Below are 21,707 nucleotides of genomic sequence, written 5' to 3' on the forward strand. Positions count from 1 at the left end.
AATATGAGAGTGGGAAATTGATGCATAGCGTGTTGTGAGGGGCGTCCACAGGGTTGAAGAAGTTGTGTAGGATCGGACGTGTTTCTGAACCGTGGGAGAGATGATTGCAATCAAACATGATCGGATCTGGCCATCCACTGCTTTGCAGGCGGCATGGGCCGAATTGGTTTTTTCTGATTTGTCTGTGGTGGTGATGACTGTCGGCGGCGGTTTTGTGCTTCCATCGACGTATTTGAGAAGGTCATTGGTCTCAAGGTCTTTAAGAACGGTGATTTTCCATGTAGGGTAATTTATGTCTGATAATTTTTTGGGAATCAGAGCATGAAGATGCCTGAGAAGGAGTTTAACGCCAGAAGGAAGTGAATCGAGAGGATCCACCACGGTTGTCATGGCCGCCGCCGCCCAAGAGAAGAGGGAACGATCGGTGCCCTAAAGAGAGAAAACAAAACTAGAGGAAAAAAGATCTAGGTTTTCTGGCTCTTGATACCATGAAGGAATATTGATTGTATTGAAGTATTAACCTAATAAGGGGATACATGGGAGATATATATAGGGGATATAGGAAGGAGTACTGATCCTAATAGGACTAGCATTAAGGAGTACTAATCCTAATAGGACTAGGATTAATACACAGTAAATACTAATATTATTTAATACTATTTATTTAATACTATCTGTTATTAGCAGATAGTGGGTCCCAATTTTAAATCTCTGATGATGTCTTGACAGTTCGTTTTACTAAATTTTTTTGAAACTACATATAACAAATTTACCCTTTCATACAACTTATGGTGGAAAAAATATTTCAAGAGACATAAACCTCAATAGAGGAATGAAGAGGGAATTCTCAAGTCTGTTAAATTATGCTAGATGCTTGGATTTGTTCTTGTATCAAGAAGACATGCAAATGTTTTCTTTGGCAATTGGAATCAATAAGTAGATTTATACATTCACATGCCATGAGACATTCTTAAATGGATGTAGATGAGGCGAACTAATTAATAGATGAGAATTGATGGAACAATAACACGTTGTAGGAGAACTTTAATGACAAAGTGTGCTCCTAATTCTTAAGGCTTTGTAAAAGGTAAAATATCATATGCAAAGCATAAAGCTTGGTGGATACTTAATTGGAAATGAAAAATTTTAGTAAACAATTCCTCGTATTCAATTAAGCAAAGATAAGAAAAAAAATTGAAAATAATGCATGTTTTGGAAAAAAAGAAATCATATAAAGGTTCTAGTGAGGATTAAAATTACCTATTGGTAGAATGTTTGTGTTGTAGTGATTAATTAGATGATTTATTTAATCATCTTTTTATTTACTATTATATTGATAAGAATTTTGGAGAATGTTAACAGATAGTGTTGGATTGGAAGGACCACCAATACAAATCAAACAAGGAATTGATTTATGGTAGGTTGAAGAAGAAATGTTATTATACATGGTGGAATCAATCCAACGAATGCTATCATTCTGGGTCATGCAACACAGTTATCATTGTTTGATAAGTTTGACATTCATGATTGATTGATATTCCTAATACTTGACCTCTAATTGTCAAATTCCAAGAGGAATATACTCCCCTATATAGAAGTAAGGTGTCCTACTAAAAAATTGCCGAAAACTACGAACAAATAGTTGAAAAACACATCAATTTTAGTCAAAATTAATAGAAAAGAGACTCATTCATCTACATTGCTTTTCTTAATTCTTGAAAGGCTTGCTGGCCGACTTTCTTCTTTGAATGAATATATTTAATATGGTGTTTGTCATGTTGAAATATCAATCATAAAGAGTTATATCTGTTGGACAAACACTCTCATCCATCTTATTGATGTAGTATGCTTACGCCTCACCAACCTCCGACATGAAAACTTCATAACTGTACCCTATGATAAATCTGGGCGAGCGAACTCAGACATGGACCATGTCCCTTCATTTGTGAGGATCATCAAAGCACCTACAATATAACATTTCGCCCTTTTTAATGATAGCACACAAATACACCTAACACTGAGTTTATCATTCATTTTCGTGTCAGCAATCCCAATAACAAGGATACGGTGCCTTGTAAGATGTCTAAGTTTGTTAAATCATCGAAACATAATATCATCTCTGAACTAACAATTCCCCCTTTTTGATGATAATAGACTTATTCACCAGTTCCCTCTATCAACAAGAACTCTTAGGGTAACTGGAATTGAATCATCTCCGAAGTTTGTCAACTCATCAAAACATTAACAAACATTTTCCCCCTTTTTGATGATGACAAACTTGTTCAACTTTTTCCCCCTATTAGAAGGACCATGCTATCTTTAGGTAGCTAGCATTGATTCCCTTATCTGCAAAACCATTTCCTCTTCAAGCAACTAACATTGATTCCCCCTATCGGCATGATCCATGTCTTCTTCCAGCAGTGATAACACCATTAATCTCATACTTCTTCAAGCAGTTATAAGACCATTTATTTCATACCTTACTTTAAGAACTTTGCCCCTTTTGACATCATAAATAAGGGTTAAAGCAGTAAACCAAGTTAACAGAAATGCAGTTTATAGCAAATTTATGGCCACTTGGGAAACACTGAGCATTATTAAAAAGACATAAGTAATGAGACAAGTCAGTAGAGACAAGACATTTTTCATTCATAAAAAAAGATCATCCATCAAAGCATTGAAAATATGACTACATACGGAAACAAGAAGAATGCCCAAGAGTAATGAGGACTGCCATAGAGATATAAGAAGAGAATGGATGACTTAGAGGCAAGGTATTGAAAGAATATAATTAATAGAGCGTATCCCTTAGCATAAGATTTCAAGAATCTTCTCTTAACATTTAGCATGTTGTGCAGCCCAACCTGTATGTTGAACCTTCAGGGCTACCAATTTTCCTTTTTTTTTTGTTTAATCACCTGGTCCCTCTGATAGTGTTATTTGAGAAGCTGGACTATTACACAGCCCATTTCATTATTCCAGTTAACACGAGCAATTGCCATAGCTTCCAACACCAGCCTGAGTTTCTCATAACAAAAAGATTTGTAACACAAAAAACCAAGGCCTCTGAGATGAATAGATCAACAATTTAAGAACCAAGAAGATTTTTTTTATCACACAACTTCTTCTTAAGAAAATTTTGAGTTCTCAGAATATCAACTTCTTCCTTTTTGAACATCATTTTTTCCACTTCTTCATTTTTCATGGAGGACTAGATCCCTCTTCACACTCAAAACATTTTCAATATATAATTCTCCAGCAAGAATAAAGGGGTTAAGAATTTGAAGTGTGTTTGGAAAGAAGAGAAAAGAGAATTTTGAAATACCCTGACATTTAGAAGGTAACTTGATTGTTCTGGGAAAATAGAAAGAAATATGGAGTATAAAGAAAGAGAAAGGAAGTATCATTTTGGTACTCAAAAGATGAGACAAAAGTCAGATTCTTGAATGAAAAACATGTGGCAATTGAAATGGTTCTCATGCATAATTCAAATTGCAATGTTAAGATTGCAATGCTCGAGAAAGGACCAGGTCCCTCTCTTTAGTTTGAATGTCATTGCCTAGACCTGTCCTGACATCCCTTTTCCTTCATCCACTTTTCTATGTGTGTATACCAAGAAAAGGTATGAAACTAAACTTGCTAAAACATACATAACCAAAAAGCAAGGATACCAGCTCCATTTGCATAGTCATGAAAGTGTTGATTGCTTCAGGAAGGATCCATTCAGGAAAGTATGAGCATTTCCATCATTAGCATGGTTATTTCCGCAAAGTTTTTGTGAACTTCAGGTTGCTGCTTGTTCCACAAGAGTTGAGTTCATCAAGTAGCACTTTCTACATTTATCACCTCAATTGATGAAAGAGCAATTGAATCTTGCCCTTTAATTCCACATGAGTGAAAGATCAATGCATAACATAATCCGCTCTTGAGGTAAAAATAGTACCAGGTCCTCTGTTTTCTTCAAATGACTTGAGATTTTCTCTGCAGACTTCAAAATAATTTCCTTTGTACATGAGTAGAGTATTTGAACAAGATTGATTAACATACATCTTCAATTTAGTTCCCTTGAGATTATGAATTATTCTAGGAAGCCATAACATGAAACTTTTTCAACAGTTTCTCAAAACCGGTACAAGATCCCTCTCTTTGATCAAACATCAATAACCTAATCATGTTGCTATTTTCTTCCCTTCATCTAAGTCATTTGAGTAAACACATGGTCTTGACAATTTGGACCTTGATTAGGCCTTGGGTGAAGATGTTAGCCACTTGATCTTCAAATTTGCAAAACTCCATAATAACATTACCTTTTTTTTAACATTGTCATGACATCAATTATGTTAAGCCTTTTGAGTAGCTCATTGATTTACTTTTCGGGACAACCAAGGATATCTTTAGAGTTTTGCTGAATCTGTAGCTCTAAGAAGAATTCTCCCATCATGCTCATTTAGAAACCACTACCCATGAATGTGACAAACTGTTCACACAATAATTCAAAGAGTAACTCCAAAGATGACATCATTAATATGTAACTGAATAGTCAACAATTCTTTTCCTAATGTATTTTTAAAAAAGAGGGTTTTGACAATTTTACCTATTTTGAAGCCATTATTGAAGAGGAATTCAAACAACCTATATGCTTGTTAGGGACGCGACAGTCATACTTTGCTTATTTCAAACTCAACTTGATCAGCTTAATTATTCTCACCTTCATAATTCAATTTATCAGTTTGAATTGCACCATCTTTGTTCAACATTGTCTATAGGACCAGGTCCCTCATCGGGTTCATCATGTGCATCACCTTTCTTGATATTGCTGGATTCATGAAGAGAATGTCCTTCAGCAAGCTCACTATTTAAACCATCTCTCTTAATATAAAGCAGCTCTTCCACCTCAGGAACTTCTTTCTTTGCAACTTCTAAACTCTTCTAGACTCATATTTGAATACATAACCATTTTTAGTATACCCCTGATAAGCGTTGCTGGAGAAAGAGTTTACCACAACTATTCTTTCATCAATATTGATATCAAACTTGTCAATATCATTATTTTGGCAACAGAACATGTAACATTCATTTTTAGTCGAAAGTTCCTTGAAAAACTCAAAGTCTACATATTTTACTTGAAGGATGGTTTGAGTTGCTGCTCTTTAGCACCATTTTAACAACCTTTGTCATCTGCAAATATCATTTTATCCAGATTGGGACCAGTTCCCCCGACACACGTTTGTGCAGAGAAGAAACACACACATGAGCACATCTCTTTGTCATACCTTAACATTCTCACTTTATGATCTAAGACAAGTAAGACTTTCTCATTGAGCAGTAATCAGATCAGCAATATATATGTTCTTGCATCTCTTTCCAATAAAAATCATTGCCTGAGAGATCAAGTTTGTGACCACATGTTAACTTTTATAAGAACTTCAATTTATTTTCATTCATATAACATTTATGAAAGACTTGAAAGATTGTACTTCAACCATTGATATAGTACAAAACTTCAATAGTGTGTTTCATAGATTTCTAAACCATGCCTTAAGAAAGAACATACATTTTGTTTCCATCACCAAATGAGACACCTTCACTTTGAAGTACATTGACAGAGAGGAAGTCCAGTGCTTTCAACATCCACCATTTATGAATAAACACTGGTTGTTGCCACTTCCTTTCACAAGATTGTCATATCACGTGTTATCCTTGGAACCCACTTCAATTGGAGTTCCCGTAAATAAATGAAGGAGAGATAAGAGAATTATTTGCCTAGTGAGGCAGAGTGATATTTTTCAACTTTGGAACAGAAGCACGACAAAGTCCCTTCTCCTGTTGAATATGTCCCTTCTTTTGCCAATTCTTGTGTTAATGAGGTCCCCTTTTCTGATTGCTCCTATTTTAACTAGTTCCCTTCTTCTTCTTGCTAGTCTATTGACCAGGTCCCTTTTTCTTGTTGTTCCTATGTTTTGAATATTTTGAGAGGTTATCCTAGGTCTTTTTCCAAGATAGACAATCCTACTTAAAGTGACCATCACGACCAAAATGGATACACGACAAACTATTAGACATGGCACATAATTTCCATGGATATTGTAAGAAGAACTTTTGTTTGAATATCCTAACCCCTTTCTATAATTGTGACCTTGACTGGTAGGATTGGCAAGTAATTTTTAAGAGGTAACCCATTTGAGAGATTTGTTCAGTTCATCTTTAATGTGGACCAGGTCCCTCTCTAACTGATTATTTCTATCCAAGGCCATGGAAAGTTTTGCTTCAACAATGTTTACACTAGCTTCTAACTCTATTTGCATACTAGTAGCTTTTCCTTTGCCTTTTCCAGATTTCTCACTCAACATCTCCAATTTCTTCTTGAGTTCTAGATTTTCAGCTTCTAGCACTATCAATTTTTCTTCTGTAACAGATGTTTGGTCAACCAAGGCTACCTTTTCTTCCTGATGAATATACAGGTTATTTTTCATCAACTCCTTTTTAATTGTTGACTCAATTATAGAGTCAATCAAAAGAGCAGATTGACTTCTCAACTTCTTAACACAGTAAACATGCAAGTTTTGTTTAAGATCGGAAAGGGTTACCTCTTCTTCATCTTCCTCATCATCATATTACGCCATAAAGGCTTCATCAGAGTGATTAGAGTCATCAGAAGCACTCGGGAGTCTTCCCATGCAGTCATTTTCCTCTTTATCTTCTGGAGAAAGTATTTTCTTCAGCTGTTGCTAGCGCGGACCTGGTCCCTCTCTTGATATTTTACTTTCTTGTTATCAACTTCAAGCACATGAAAGTCTCTCATGGTGTGACTTGTTTGATCACACTTGCAGTAGATGGTACTAGAGCTTGTAGCGCAGTCATGATTTTTTTCCTTCAGGTAACCCCCATGTTTACTCACAAGTTTTTGAAACTTCTTAGTGCGATAGTTCATGGTCTCATCTACTTCAAGATTCTCACATTTTTACACCTCAGAAGCTAATGATTCATCCCTTTCAGTATCTTCCTTCTGATCAACATCCTCGATCTGCCCTTGTTTCCTCAGCTCCCCCATACATAGTTCTCCCAGCAGATCCCAAATTTCTTTTGCTGATTCGCATGAAAAGGTCAAACTATAGACAGTTGGTCTCATTCCACACATTATAAAATTATTAGCCTTGTGCTTTTTCTAAATTTTTCGTTTGTCGAATTCATTTTATTTATGTCGAATTTTGACCACGATCTTTTTGACATCCCCACATTTTACTTAAATAGATATGACATAGGGACCATCAAAAATAAAAACCCATAGATCGCAATATTCAGCCATTATGAAGTCAATCATGTAATGTTTCCACCATCGATATTGTTGACCATCGAACAGGAGTGGCCTTGTTGAAGACCGACCTTCTTGCCATATTAGTGAAGCAGCCATTCTTTTTGCAGGAATCTCTCTTGGTGTTATCCAGATAGAGAGCACTTGCTCTGAGACCAATTGTTGGAATGTATATTTCCACTCTTACAGATGGGATCAGGTCCTCGATACACTAAAGTCAAACAATAATGAACAAATACAGAAACGTAAAGATTGACAAACAATTTACGTGGAAACCTCATTACTAAAGAGAGGAAAAACCACGACCTGTTATCAACAGGACTTTCCAAAACCACTTTCACTAATCTTCAACAAGCAAAAGTAAAAGTATGTTAAAACAAGAGATTAGCCTACTAATATTCCCACTAAGTGATATTCCCTATTACTTAGCGAAGCCTGAGCATATATAACATTGCTCTTAAAAGTAAAAGCTCAAGTTACCCGTAACCCAAGCCCTTACAATGATTCACCCAACATTGAAACAATTCTATCACAGTTGAAACAAATCCTATAGTTTAAGAACGATTACAAGCAAGTAGAATATAGCAAATACATAAAGCAATAAATGCACTTTAATAAGTTCTTTTGTTGCTCCTTGAAGCTATAAATTTATCTCTATGAATGAATGAGTGAAACTTGTTGTTTTTGTTTGATATATAACATTGAGAGTCATTACCCATCGGACCAAAATGTAGTCGTCCCTGATTGGTGAAGTACTCTGTTGCTTCACCAACTTTCCTGACGTAGACAACTTTTACAGTTGTCCAGCGCTTTGAAGCCTGGACGAGTTTCATACTCTGTAGTGGACCAGGTCCCTTCACTTGTGAGAATATTATCAAAACATCTAAGATCATAAAAACTTATCAATTTCCACCGTTTTTATGATGACATACAACTGCATAACTCATCACTTGAGTGTACAATCATTCATTCATATGACCATCAACAATAAGCACTATTCATATGGCCAATAAAATCTTTTTCAGTCTATCAAGTCCCTTTGTTGAGTTGAGCAGAGTTCTTCCTTGAAGACTTCTTTCTCTTTGTAAGAAAACAAATTTTCAGAGAGAAGAAAATGCAAATTTTGTTTTTCAAATCTTGAGTTTGAGTTTTGGTGAGAAGACTATATGAATTACACAAACTCCTTAGGACCACCAATTAGCTGAGAGCCTGCCTTTCTGGAAGGACGTGCACTTACTTTATCAGAAGTGGCAGCTTTTTTGGAAGTCGTCTTGTTGTCCATTCACATACGTAGTCTTGTAGGGACCAGGTCCCTTGAAAACTTCTTTATGAATTCTTGAAGGTCTTGCTGGATGACTTTCTTCTTTGAATGAATCTATTTAATATGGTTTTTCTCATGTTGAAAATATAAAACATAAATAGTCATATCCGTGGGACAAAAGCCCTCGTCCACTTTGATTGATGTAGTATGCTGGTGCCTCACAAACCTTTCACACGAGAGCTTTATAGTTGTACCCCATTATAGATTTGGCGAGAGACCTCTGAAAGGGACCATGTCCCTTCATTTGTGAGGCTAATCAAAACACCTGCAGTGTAATAATTTTAAAGGAGGTAGCTCCGCAAATGTTGCACTATTTGAATAACTAAATGTGAGTGGAAATGAAAAGGTTGCACTATTAGAAAAACTGAATGCTAGTCTGAAATAAAATAAATCAATGAGAGGATGCATGGATAACATAGATAAGATATGTGAAATGTTAGAAAGTAAAATCTTTAGAGATCCATCATCACCATTTTACAGGTTAGTAAGCTTGTTACTCTTAAACAATGTATTTTTCAGTTTAGCAAGCTTGTTAATATGTATAAGCTGATCATACAATGTTTCAACAGTTGAACACCATTGTATCCAATAAATGTAATACAGGGGACATCCTTCTCTAGATCTATATAGCTCATGTAAGTGCATATCTACACAAAAAGTGCACATAGACAACATGGAATTGACAACAAAAATTCTAGATTTCAGGACTCATCAAACAATTAGAAAGACGCCACAAAGTTTTGAATGGCTTCGAAAATATTCCCATTGTATATCACAGTAACTACTGAACTCCTTATTTTTCATAGTATCCTTAGCTTTCATACTAAAACAGGTTTTACATTTATTAAGAGAGGAGGATTTCTAATACAGTTGAAGTACTTGCACTTCGGAAACTCTCCATGCTTGAACATTGTTTGTTCTTTTCACATAGACTTTGTGTCACACCTTGATTCTGGAATCCGAATGCAACCGGCGTCGTTAACCTATCAAAGGTCGCAGACAAGCCTGTTCTTAGCTTTCATCACATTCATATAGTTAAATATGAAGACAAATTTAAAACTTTTAAAACATAATGAAGTATACATAGACTTCATATATTTTCTACATAGATTAATATTCTACTAAGCTCAAATTAAAACAACCATCTACAATTGATGAATCAATTCAAATAAAAATATCAATAAATAATGTAATACCTAATGATAAGTTAGCACTACATACCAACAACATGTTCAAGATTACATCTATATACTTAAAGAATCGAAAACAATGATAACTAGGGAGATGGACGTTCAACAATATCATTAGAGAACAACCCTAGTTTCAAAATTCATGAATTAAAACATTTCGAAAGTCTCTTGGAGAAAGAATTACATAAGATAAAACTCATACGTTATGTAGAATTAAATGTACAAAGATCACCTTGCACGAAACTTTGAAATAAACCTTGAAATCACCTAAGAGATATCGAGAGAAATTTTTCTGTTTTTCTTTTGTTCATTTACTATTTTGTGTCATGTTTTTCTTTGTGTTTGAACACGAGTCTAAGTTTTAGGAACTGATCTTGACTCATTCAACTTAGGCTTATTAAGTAAAATTAAATAATTTAATTAGTTAATTACTAAAAAGCCCCTCCTAGATTGACTAAATCTAGGAAAATATTTAATTAGTCAAATCTAAAAAAATTTCTAAGAATTTCGGCCGTGCTTTGGAATTTTACCTAGTTTATTAATTCCCTAATTTAGTTAATTAAGGGACCTAAGTTAATTACTAAAATACCCCTAAGTCATTCGGATTATAACTAACCCTTTTGGACCATCCTAGGTTAGGTACTAGGATGTTTCTTAGTGAGTTCCTTGTCTAGTGGAAGGATTTTGGTTTGACCACTTAAATTAATTAATTAAGTTGCTAATTTAATTAATTAGGTGACCTAGATGTCATCCAATTAAGTGTTAGGTTGTCGGGTGTTCTAGATAATTTATTTTTATTTTTCCTAGGTTAATTAGCTAGTTATGTCAGCTAGTTAGAGTCTAGAGTTTGTTAGCGATTTAGGCCCCCCATGGTAGGACCCTTGTGCACTCTTGCCCCCTAACTATCCTAATCGAATTCGGTTAGGGTGATCCCCTCCCTTGACCGTTCCTTCACGTGTGCTTGCACATGTGTTACTTGTACTTTCCTAACTACCTATTCTTTATGGTTCATTTGGAATGTTTACTTATTGTCCCAAGGATCTTCATTATGTCCTTGGGAACTGCTTCATCTACATGCCCATTTTCATTGGTCATGTGTTATGGTGCCTAGGCTTGACACACGCATGCGTAGAACCTATTGTGTATATTGAAGAATATTGTATTTTAGCTTAGAGTCTTCATTGCAGGTACATTTTGTAAACAAGCTCATTAATACTTAGAAAAAAATTGGCTAACACCCTTTAAGCCAATATTTTCTAATATGCTTAGTATTTTGCTTAGTTGGGTATTATATAGAAATTGGCTAATACCCCTTGGCCAATTTTCTATACTATGGTCAATATTTCTCGATATTGTACATTGGAATGCCTATGTATCCCCAATACGTAGTCTTAATGACCTACAGGGCTCTTCACTAGACATGTTATTTTCGGAATGTTACACTTTGTCCCTTCGAAGTTTGAATACTCATCAAAGTTCTATAAAAGATGATGAACTAGTTCTTGGAAAACTGACATGCATTTGAATATGAATACAATAATAAGGGGAATAATTAAGTATTTTATGAGCAGTTACAGGAAATAACTTCTACATTTATGCACCTGATTTTTTTTTACTAGACCTAGTGTAGAAGTGCGCCCACCAAACTAAGCACACTGGAGAAAGTATTACTAAAGTTCATTACTATACAAGTCATCATGCCTTCTTTCAACGTCCTTGCATTGATTAATTGTTTCTCTTTTTAGAATGGGTATTTTATTATTAAGAATTAAGGTGCTGTCAAAAGTATTTACAGGTCAAAATATACCTGCTGGTTTTTCTTGTGAAACAATGTATTTTCTTACAATCTAAGATTTTATGCGAAAATAATTATACAATCATCATTTATGCCTCAGAAACATACTAATTGTACTATTTAATTGACTGATGCAAAATCTTATCCTTGCAACAGATGATCAAGAATTTGAAGTCATGAAGGATCTACACGTTTAGAGTGAGTTGAAAAACAATTGAAGATGTTAGCAGATGAAAAATTTGAAGTGCAAGATGTTAATTAGACCTACTTTAATTTACTTGTTATCTAGTATGCAAGTTGAAGTGCAACAAGTTAATTAAACTTAGTTTACTTATTATCTAGGCTACTTGCTTAAAAATACTAATTACGATCTCTACATATATGTTATAGATTCTTAGTTTTCTTTTAGTAGGATTTCTAAAATCTCTTTGTTTTATGTAATTAACTACTTACCATGCTTGTACATATAGTATTGACTGTATTTGATAAGTTATGAAATTTTGTACAATTAAATATGAAGTAATGATTTTTAAATATCAATCACAAGGGATTAAATGTAAAAAAAATCATTTAATAATATTTATTATTTTAACAAATATCAATAAAAATTAACAAAAGGATTCCGGTCTCTAAAAGAATCCAACTATATCTCTTTTTAAAGTTATGTACGACTAAATAAAAATTAACGAAGGGAAAATATTATCGCAAAAAGAAATCCAACGACAAATTTTTTTGCCGGCGCTAAGGAGTTTGTAACGACCAAACTATAATGTTGTAGTCCACTTTTAACGTCAGAGTTACTAATGATGGGAGACGACAAAATTTTTTTCGGTTGAAAGTGACTTATAACGACAGGATTTATACTTTTAGTGATTTAATTTTCTTTCACCAAAGACCCATCACTGCTATAAAACAACTACAAATGACGGAAGAAAAAGCTACAGACGGCGTCGCTCCAAAAAGCGTCACAATTAACCACAATGTCCGTTACTTTTTAATAAAAATAATTTTTTCAATTATTTTTTCAGAAATATACTGATAGCATCGCTTCATCCGTCACTTATTTTTGTGGATTTTTGCATTAAATATATAATGAATAATAAATTATTTTATATAAATAGCGAGGCAGTCCATCGCTTTATGTTAAATTTTATAATTTATTAATTTAAAAATAGTCATACCATCGGTCTCTATTTGGTCAATATTTTTGGTCAATTATTTTAAGAAAGCGACTGACAATGTCTCTTAGTACATTGCTTTTTTATCAAAAAGTTGATCAAATATGTTTTTAAAAAAGTGACGAACAAACGTTGTCTGTTGCTTTTTTAAAAAAAATATCTGCTAGTGCAGATCGGGATTTTCCCCATTTCTCCTTATGTTTTATTTCTCTCTTTAATCAGTCTATCTTCCTCTCTCTTGACGCAGTGATGTTGGCACCGACCACGCCTCCTATAGCCCCTGCCCACACTGCCATTGCTATCCACTGCCGACCCACTGCCCTTTTCTCCTTTAATTTAAGGCTAGGGTTATAGTTTCAATTTTAATTTATTTCAATTTGAGTATTGGATTTTTTTAGTTAGTTTATTGAATTAGTGTTTTATTGATTGTTAGCTAATTAGTAAGTGATTGATTTAGGCTTTTTTGCATTTTGTTAACTAGTATTGAATTTGTTTTTAACTGAATATTATTTTATGTTGGATTGATTGTTAGTTTGATTTAGTAATTATATGATTGTTAATTTGTGTTTCTTGATTGTTAATTTAAAATGTTAATGTTAGGGTTTTTTTAAAATTAGGGTATCTTAGGATTTGTTTGAATTTCGATATTTTGTGAATTGAATAGTTTGATTTTGGAATTGTACATACGATTTGTTTGATTTGTTATTGATATTTTAGGACTAATAGCTTGAATTTGGGATTAGGAATAGGTAGCTAGTTTGAATTTAGGATTTTAGCAATTGTTAGATTTTGCAATTTTAGAACTAGTTTGAATTTGTGATTTTAAGAGTAGTTTGATTTTAGAATTTAGGGCTAGTTTAATTTATTATTGAGATTTTAGGACTACTAATAATTTTATTTTGGTAGAGTCATGATTGAGTCTGTGGAGCATCATAAATTTGTTTTGTTATTAATTTGTTATTTTATTTTATTTATTTCTTATACTCTAATATATTGTTCATAAACTAACATACTTATTATGTGTTTTGCAGGTGACATCCGACAAAGGATGCTTTACACAAGCTTATCAGTTTTGGAGCAAAATCCCAAAGAATATACGCCAAGCGATGTTTAATACCTTTAAGGTATATATTTTTAAGTTAAGTTTAGTATACTTTACTTTTTTTTTACGATTGATCTAATTAACATTATTCAATTTTATTATTCAGACTATGTGTACTAGGGATTCGAGGCACAATCATGTCATTTTGACCCTATATGAGAGGAAGGTATCCGCCAGACTGTCTTCTTGGCTAAAGAAAGTTTGGGATAGCGCTGAACGTCCAGATTGTATGTTGCCTCATGTTTTGATGAAGTAGGTCTGTATTGGAACACAGACAAGTTTAAGGCAATATAAGACCAAGCAAAGAAATGCTAGAGGCAGTCTTAAGGGTAGCTCGTTGCATACAGGAAGTGCAAAGTCCGTTGAAACAATTGCAAGATAGTTGGCAAGTTGTAATTCAATCTTTTAAATAAATAATTAGTTGATTCATATAAATCGTTAAATTTCCATTTTTATTTATAGGAAAAAGAATTGGTACGCACTCCATTGAACAAGAGATTTTCAACAGGACTCATGTAAGGAAGAAAGAAAATGAGTCAGAGCCGGTTGTGTGGGTGGAGGAAAGAGCCTGACGAACTTTTGTAAGTTATTTAATATACATAACATATATTAATTGTAAATACATTTATTATATGTGTGTGTCATGATTTATAATTAATATACAAAATGACTTTCAGCACTACGTCATTGAGAATCTTGATAGTTCAGTTCTATTTAGACCAGAACTGTCCATCCAGATTTGGAAAGAAAAACGTTGTAAGGGGACAAACAAGGCTATACGTTATGGTCTATGCTCTCAAAACAATATCAGACGACTTCAATAATCATAGAAGGAATTGAATTATCAAATCAAGTCGAGTGACTTGACGCTGTGCAGATTGCTGCAATACAAGATCAAAAGCTAAACTTACGACGGAACTGGCAGAGTCTGAGCGGAGAAGAGTAGCTAAACGAGAAAGCATTAGTGAGACTGTTAGGCAAATCAAAGAACAAGTCATGACCCTCGCTCGTCAACCTATTACTTTGGCTCCCGATTACAATGACGATGAGAGTAATGAGAATGATTATGTATGACGCACCCCTTATTTTAGATCGTTTAACATTTATGAACTTTTTCAAATTTTGAAACGAACTTTGAAAGACATTATAAGTATTTAATATGTTATTTAGATACTTTCTAATATTATTTTATGTTTTTCTATTATGTTTTGTTTAGAGTGTTTAAATTGAGTGCGTTTGATTGGGTTAAACAATGTAGAAATGAATTGTATTTGCAAGTGGGTAGTAGAAACTGCAAGTTTTTGCTGTAAATTATGTAGGAAAAGCGACGGACAACATGAGTGTGTCCGTCGCTTTTTTGGGTTTCATTTGATTAAAAATCCCAGGAAAGCGATGCACAATGTCCTTTTGTCTATCGATTTTTTGGTATTTTCAAAAAAAAAATTTAGAAAATAGATGGACAAGGTCCTTTTGTCCGTCACTTTTTGGGGATATTTTTTTTTAAAAAAATTAACAAAAAAGCGATGGATTGCGTTGCATTTTAGGAATTTTTTTACAAGCAACGGGGTCCGTCGATTTTGTTAAAAATATTCTTTAAAAAATGACACAATCCATCGTTTTTCAGAGATGGAGTCCGTTGTTTTTTAAAAAGTGTCTAGCAAAAAAAACGAAGGAAGTGATTGCATCACCTTTTTCCATCGATTTTTACCAAAAAAGTGATGCAGTTCATCGCTTTTGGCCGTTTATTTTTCGATAGGTTTTTAGTAGTGCATTTTTTTTTGTAGATCAACTAGCTATGTTATTTAAAAAATCCTATAGGGCATGTAGTTTGAAACTAGAGGTTTCTACTAGAAAGTATCGTATTTGAGCCTCCACCTCAAAGTTCTCTCAGAGCTAAGTTATATCCCAATGTAATAGTCAATTTCATAGTTTTTCATTTCATACATGGAAGAGAATAATTAGATTACTTATCAAAGCATAAAATATAATAGAGTAGCTCATTAAATCTTGAATCAAGCACGTGTGAGAAAATCTTTAAGCAACCACGATTCCTTGATATGTGACAAAATCCTTTCATGATTTCATAAATACTTATTTTAATGCAACCTAGATCATATCATGCATAACTTTCCTGAAAACATCATTTAAAGATTCATAGTTTCTTAATAAATTTATGTCTTTGAGAGTTCATAATCAAATATCATGATCAATACATGCGTTCATGTGATATCAACTAGAAAAGATGTATTTGAACCAGAACCGTAATAATAAAAACAAATTACATAATTGAACAAACAAAACTAGAACCCCATGAGTAGTTGAAAGAAAACATAATTAATTAATTAATGAAATAAAACATGGATAATTGAGAAAACTTAAGGACTCAATAGGTAAATGGAATCCATTGATAAAACACTACATACCTTGAGGATAAAATCCTAAAAACAATGGTGAAAAAAAAAGATGAGATTTGGAAACACTATCTTCTTCTTCTGTGAACTTCAGAGAGAGTGATAGAGTGAGAGAGAGTTGAAGAAGATGAATGCAAATTGGCAATTTGAGTGATTGAGAGCGCCATGGTAGTTTTAGGTTATAGGGTAGTTATATGACTTATATATAGGGGTCAAAAACATAGTACAAAAATTTATTTATTAGGGAAAACCCAAATACCCATAAAAATAATAGTTGGATGGTTCCGAGGTTTGGACCTATAGTCCGTAAAATTTCCTATTGTGTGAACTTGTCAACCACAAAACCAACTTAAAAAATAAAAAATTCACCTTACTTTCCACGATCTTTTCATTGTCTATCTAAATTTCTATGGTTTATAGAACTCATCTTTTAAAAGAGCACGTTTTACTTTAAAATTTCACTAAGTCTAGAACCTTCCTACGAAACCCATCTACGACTTGTCAACTTTCCTATGGTTCATTCTGGTCATTTATAGGTCATATTTCAGAAACTTGAAATTCGAAAAACTCATGTTTATGTTAATGATTCCCTTCCTACGATAATTATAAATTCCTAAGATTCATATGTTGGACTTTTAGAACCCGCTTCAGTGCGAAAAGTATTTATTTTCCTTTTCCTTTCAACTTTACAACTGACAAAGTGTAACAGTAATATTGTGGTATGTCTGATAAACATTATATAAAAAATTTGTTATATGTGCAACTAAATATATTATAGTTATGTTGTCACTGGGCAATATGGAAGAATGTAACTTACTATTTTATTTGTAGCCGAATTAATGTAAAGCTCATATATAATATACCATAAACAACAAATCTCATTCTTATACAAATTATTTGATTGAATATATTTTCGTAATTAAACTCCACAAATTGGTTCTCCATCCTTCTATTAGGATTACAACATATATCGCACCTTTTCCATCATTGAGGATTGTGGTAACATAAGCCACTACACCATTTTCGGCCTACAGCAACACCACGTAAGTGTAGCCTAAACTAGCATAAAGTGTGGCCTTTGATAAAAGACTACACTTTTGGACATTCAGCAACACTTTTTAGGGGCTGCCCAAAAGAAGCGTAACCTTTGACATTAGGCAACACTTTTTAAATGTTGCCACCTTTGGCAACACTTATAAAGCGTAGCCAAATAGGTATAAAGGCACGCTGTGAAGACGTGCATTAGCAACACCTATTTTTTGTTAGACTACACTTAAAAGCGTTGCCTTTTTAGATTAATTGGTCACACTTAAAAAGTGTTGCCTTTTATTGGTCATCTATTGCAACATTTATAAAGTGTAACTTTATATCTCATCTATTGCAACACTTATAAGGTGTTACTTTATATGTCATCTATAGCAACACTTATTAATTGTAACTTTATATCTCATCTATAGCAACACTTATAAAGTGTTGATTTTATATCTCACCTACAGCAACACTTACAAAGTGTAACTTTATATCTACCTAGAGCAACACTTTCAAAGTGTAACATTTTATCTACCTAGAGCAACACTTACAAAGTGTAACTTAAACATTTATAAGCCTACATGTAGCATAAATATATATAATATATTTACATACATACAAGTGACCTAAAACACAAAATGAACTAATTAAGCATTAAATTGAAGAGATATTTCAAATAAACTTCGAGAAATATTTCATGTACAACCAAAACATAGAAAGTTATTGCTTAAAGATCTCTAATATCAACAAGTTCCAAAAACCCAAAAGTGTCATTCAAACGTATATGACAACAATACAAAAATTTCTTCATCTTTTGCCACAATGGATCGAGTTTACTTCTGGCCAAATTCAAATTCAGTTACCTACATTTTCCTGCACATTTAAAATAAAATTATAAGTTTGTGAATTAATTGTGGAAGTGCATAATCATAGAGAATTCACTGCAAGACAACCAATCCAAATCTAAATACAATTTCAATGTAAAAATTACACATTATAAGGACTACAACATTTGTGCAGTCTTCTGTTGTTGGCTGTCAAAAATTAAACTTCAAAAGTTTAATTTGTGCAGTCTTCTGTTGTAAACTTCAATGTAAAAATTACACACAAGTAGTTCAAACAAACCAGTGATGACCACTAGAAACAAGGTTCATAACATACTCTAGAAGTGTCCACAAAAATCAATACATAACAACATGAACATGATATTTTCAAAGAACTGCAGCATAGGCCAAGGTTCATCATCAGACTGCATCTCTAGTGCATACAAAAAAGACACAAACATCATCAGACTGTATCTCTAGGGCAAGGTTCATCATCAGACAGTGAACAAAAAATACAGATAAGAGAAATGTTTAGTAAGAAGAGAAGGAATGCTATAAAAAGACACAAACAAAATCTTGAACAAGTTAAAGATTTAACAGACAATGAACAAAAAATAGAGGACCAGTAGCAAGAAAAACCCTTGCAGATTTTCCTCTCCAATTTTCTCTGCCTTGTCTGTAGTTTAAAAGTAACCATTAAGGATCTATCAAACATAATAAATCTACCCACAAGATCACAGGCTGCACCACATTAATACTAACAGCCACAACCACCTAGCTAACAGACACCAATATGAATAAAATAGCAATAGCTTCATAAAGGTGCAGACAGACCATTAAAAGACCAGCTACAATAGCCTTTACAATGAGCTGGATTCAGAAGCTAAAGGTAGAAAATAGTGTCATCATTTTTTTAATTGAACACCATTGGAATATGCCATAAAACATAATGTGTTAGCCACAGACTCCTCAATTGCACAATACTAATAGAACAATTATTCAACTAACGATTCGAATGCTTAAACCAAAAACAAAAACATTCTTAACAGCTATAAATAGGTGGACTAAACTTAGACAAGTAAAAATAAGTTTTGAATTTCATTACCAATAACACCAACTAAACTAGAAGAACAACAATATTGACACTATTAATAGAGAATTTGAAATATAAAATACCTTTTGATGAACCGAATCTTGAGCTGACCCCGAAGAATATGGAAGATTTGTGCCTTTTACAGCTTGTGCACTACTTGCATCAATAGGTGAAGCAAGGTTAGATCCAACACACCCGGGTATATCTTGAAAATTCAATCCAGGGTTGTTTTGCAGCAATTGAGTGAATAAATGTCACATTTCTTCTCTCAATTCTTCTTTTAGAGAAGTGATTACATCGACATGCTTTTGTTTTAGATTGTTAATTTCCTCATCTTTCTTCAAAGAACTTGTTGTCACTGATCTACCATAGCACCTAACTCGACCAGGCTGCTCCTTTCCAAACACTGCCCTAAATGCATCATCAGCTGTTTCCCCAGAATTTTGGCGACTTTGAAGTTCAGCCTATTGAATAAAATTGGCATCCATAGTGAATTGTAAGTAGTATCAAGCATTAAAACATTATGAAAACTTTTCGTAAAAAATAATTAAACAATGTCGACAAATAATTGATATCTCCTTGAACTTGCACAAGAAGAAGAAGAAGAAGGCATACATGATTAAAATTTAATGTAGTCAAACTCCCCACGATATAAATGTTAAGTCTGAATAAAGTTCACTAATAATCCTCTTTGAAAAACTTACTATTGCAACTTGGGTATCAGCCTGGATTTCCTTTCCCGTCTTGGTACGAGTTGCAATAAATATTTCAGGCTTTGATGGTTCTTCGTTGTTGTCTTTGGCTGCACGCTATAGATTATATCAAAAGAAATTTTAAAAAATCAGTAAGTTCTTATAAAGTACAAAAAAATGAAAATCAAATTTTGTATGAAATGTCAGCTAAGTATTACCAATGCCACGCGTACTCTAGCAAAATTAATAGGTCCCATTCGATGCCTCCACTTTTGTTTTTTCCTGTTTTGAGAATTCATCTCGCATATAGCCTATTGTTAAAAACAAAGAGATAATTGAATTGATATCTATAAAAAGAAAAGATATGACACAGAATTAGTCGATGAGTGGAAATGCACCATTTTAACCTTACTTGAACAGTTGGGTGTTTCCAATACTCGATCAACTGGCGGAATTGATGATGTGGAATGCCATCAGGATATTTTGCTAGCATATCCTCAAGGGTACTGTGTTTATCAAAAAAATTCTTTTTAATTTTTTGCTTGTGTCGCCTCCAAGCATCACGAAGACCAGTCATCACCCACTTCTTTCCTTCTACTGGAAGTAGAAATTTGGACTATGCAAAATAAAATATATTTAGTTTCAATAAGTAAAAAAAATATGAATTCTCATGAGTGGTAGTTCTTACATTGACGTATTCCCACATGCGCTTTTTAGTATCCTTTGGCACCACATGCCAACTAGTGTACATCAAGCTGATGAATCTAGGATTCCTTGCAATTGTTCCTATAAAGTTGCTTAGTTGTGAAACTATCTTATTAGTTGGTCCCACCGCTTGTCCTTTATCAAATGTAACCTCCTTTCTTTCTTCCAAATTTCTTGCATGAATATCTTTACATGTTGTATGTCCTCGAACTTTTTTTGGCTTCGACATTTCTAGATTTATTTAACAGACGTGAAATAAGATATTTCTTTTATAATGAGTTCTAAATCATACAAGGTTTAAAACATACCTTTTGTACTACAATCCATGTCAATTTCCTTTTCGACATCACATTTATCTTTACTGAATTCTTCTTGTTCCACACGATCATCCAATCCTTTGTTATGTTCATTAATAGTAGGAGTATGCATAAATTCGACATCACTTGTTGTGTTGTTGTCACGTTTTGTTTCATCATCTTTGTGTATCCCTTGATCTTTTAGAAACTGATCAAGAGTACTAGCTGGTATGACCGGCTTCCTCTTTACCTGATTGCAATTCGGTAGATCAAGAATAACATGTCGTGCCTCTCCATTACCTAGTGCTGTTCCAGTCGCATGTGCTGAAGCAGTAACATCTTTCTTCAATGACGTATGGAACCTTGAAGATGATTGAATGACTGATTTGTTCCCAAGCAATTTACTCTTTCCTTGTTGTGGAATGAAATCCTCAAAATTCTTTCTTTTATGTGATATTAGTGCCTGCTCTTTCTTAGCTTTATCATTGCGTTCATTTGCAAGTTGTTCTCTCTTAATCTTGAATTTGTTGGCCAATTCAGCACTTGATCGGTATTGCATATCAACATCCAGATTCTTCAATGGACTTTGACCTTTGTTTGGATTTAAACCCTTTTTCTTTAGCATTGTTGATTGATTCATTGTTTTTGCTTTGTTTAAATCTCTTCAATTTGTTTCCCAATAGTAAGTAAACCTACAAAATAATAAGATTGTTTAAGTGAAAGAAGTAGCAGCAATGTAATTTTGATATAAGGTTCACA

At 33.5% G+C, this 21,707-nt stretch overlaps 1 protein-coding gene and 1 pseudogene across 1 annotated transcript; one reads left to right on the forward strand and one right to left on the reverse strand.

Moving 5' to 3' along the window:
- The first annotated feature begins 12,540 nt into the window (after positions 1-12,540).
- Positions 12,541-14,972, forward strand: LOC138342219 (uncharacterized; annotated as a pseudogene).
- Positions 14,973-18,121: 3,149 nt separating this feature from the next.
- Positions 18,122-21,588, reverse strand: LOC138342221 (uncharacterized). The gene is made up of 7 exons (XM_069294464.1): positions 20,961-21,588; positions 20,636-20,883; positions 20,360-20,563; positions 20,166-20,258; positions 19,960-20,064; positions 19,339-19,719; positions 18,122-18,211 (listed from the first exon to the last, which is right to left on the reverse strand). The coding sequence occupies exons 1-6, from the start codon at positions 21,586-21,588 to the stop codon at positions 19,510-19,512; spliced, it is 1,488 nt and encodes a 495-aa protein (XP_069150565.1). The 3' UTR covers positions 18,122-18,211; positions 19,339-19,509.
- Positions 21,589-21,707: the final 119 nt, after the last annotated feature.

This window comes from Solanum lycopersicum, chromosome 1, assembly GCF_036512215.1.
Source record: "Solanum lycopersicum chromosome 1, SLM_r2.1".
Lineage (NCBI taxonomy): Eukaryota > Viridiplantae > Streptophyta > Magnoliopsida > Solanales > Solanaceae > Solanum > Solanum lycopersicum.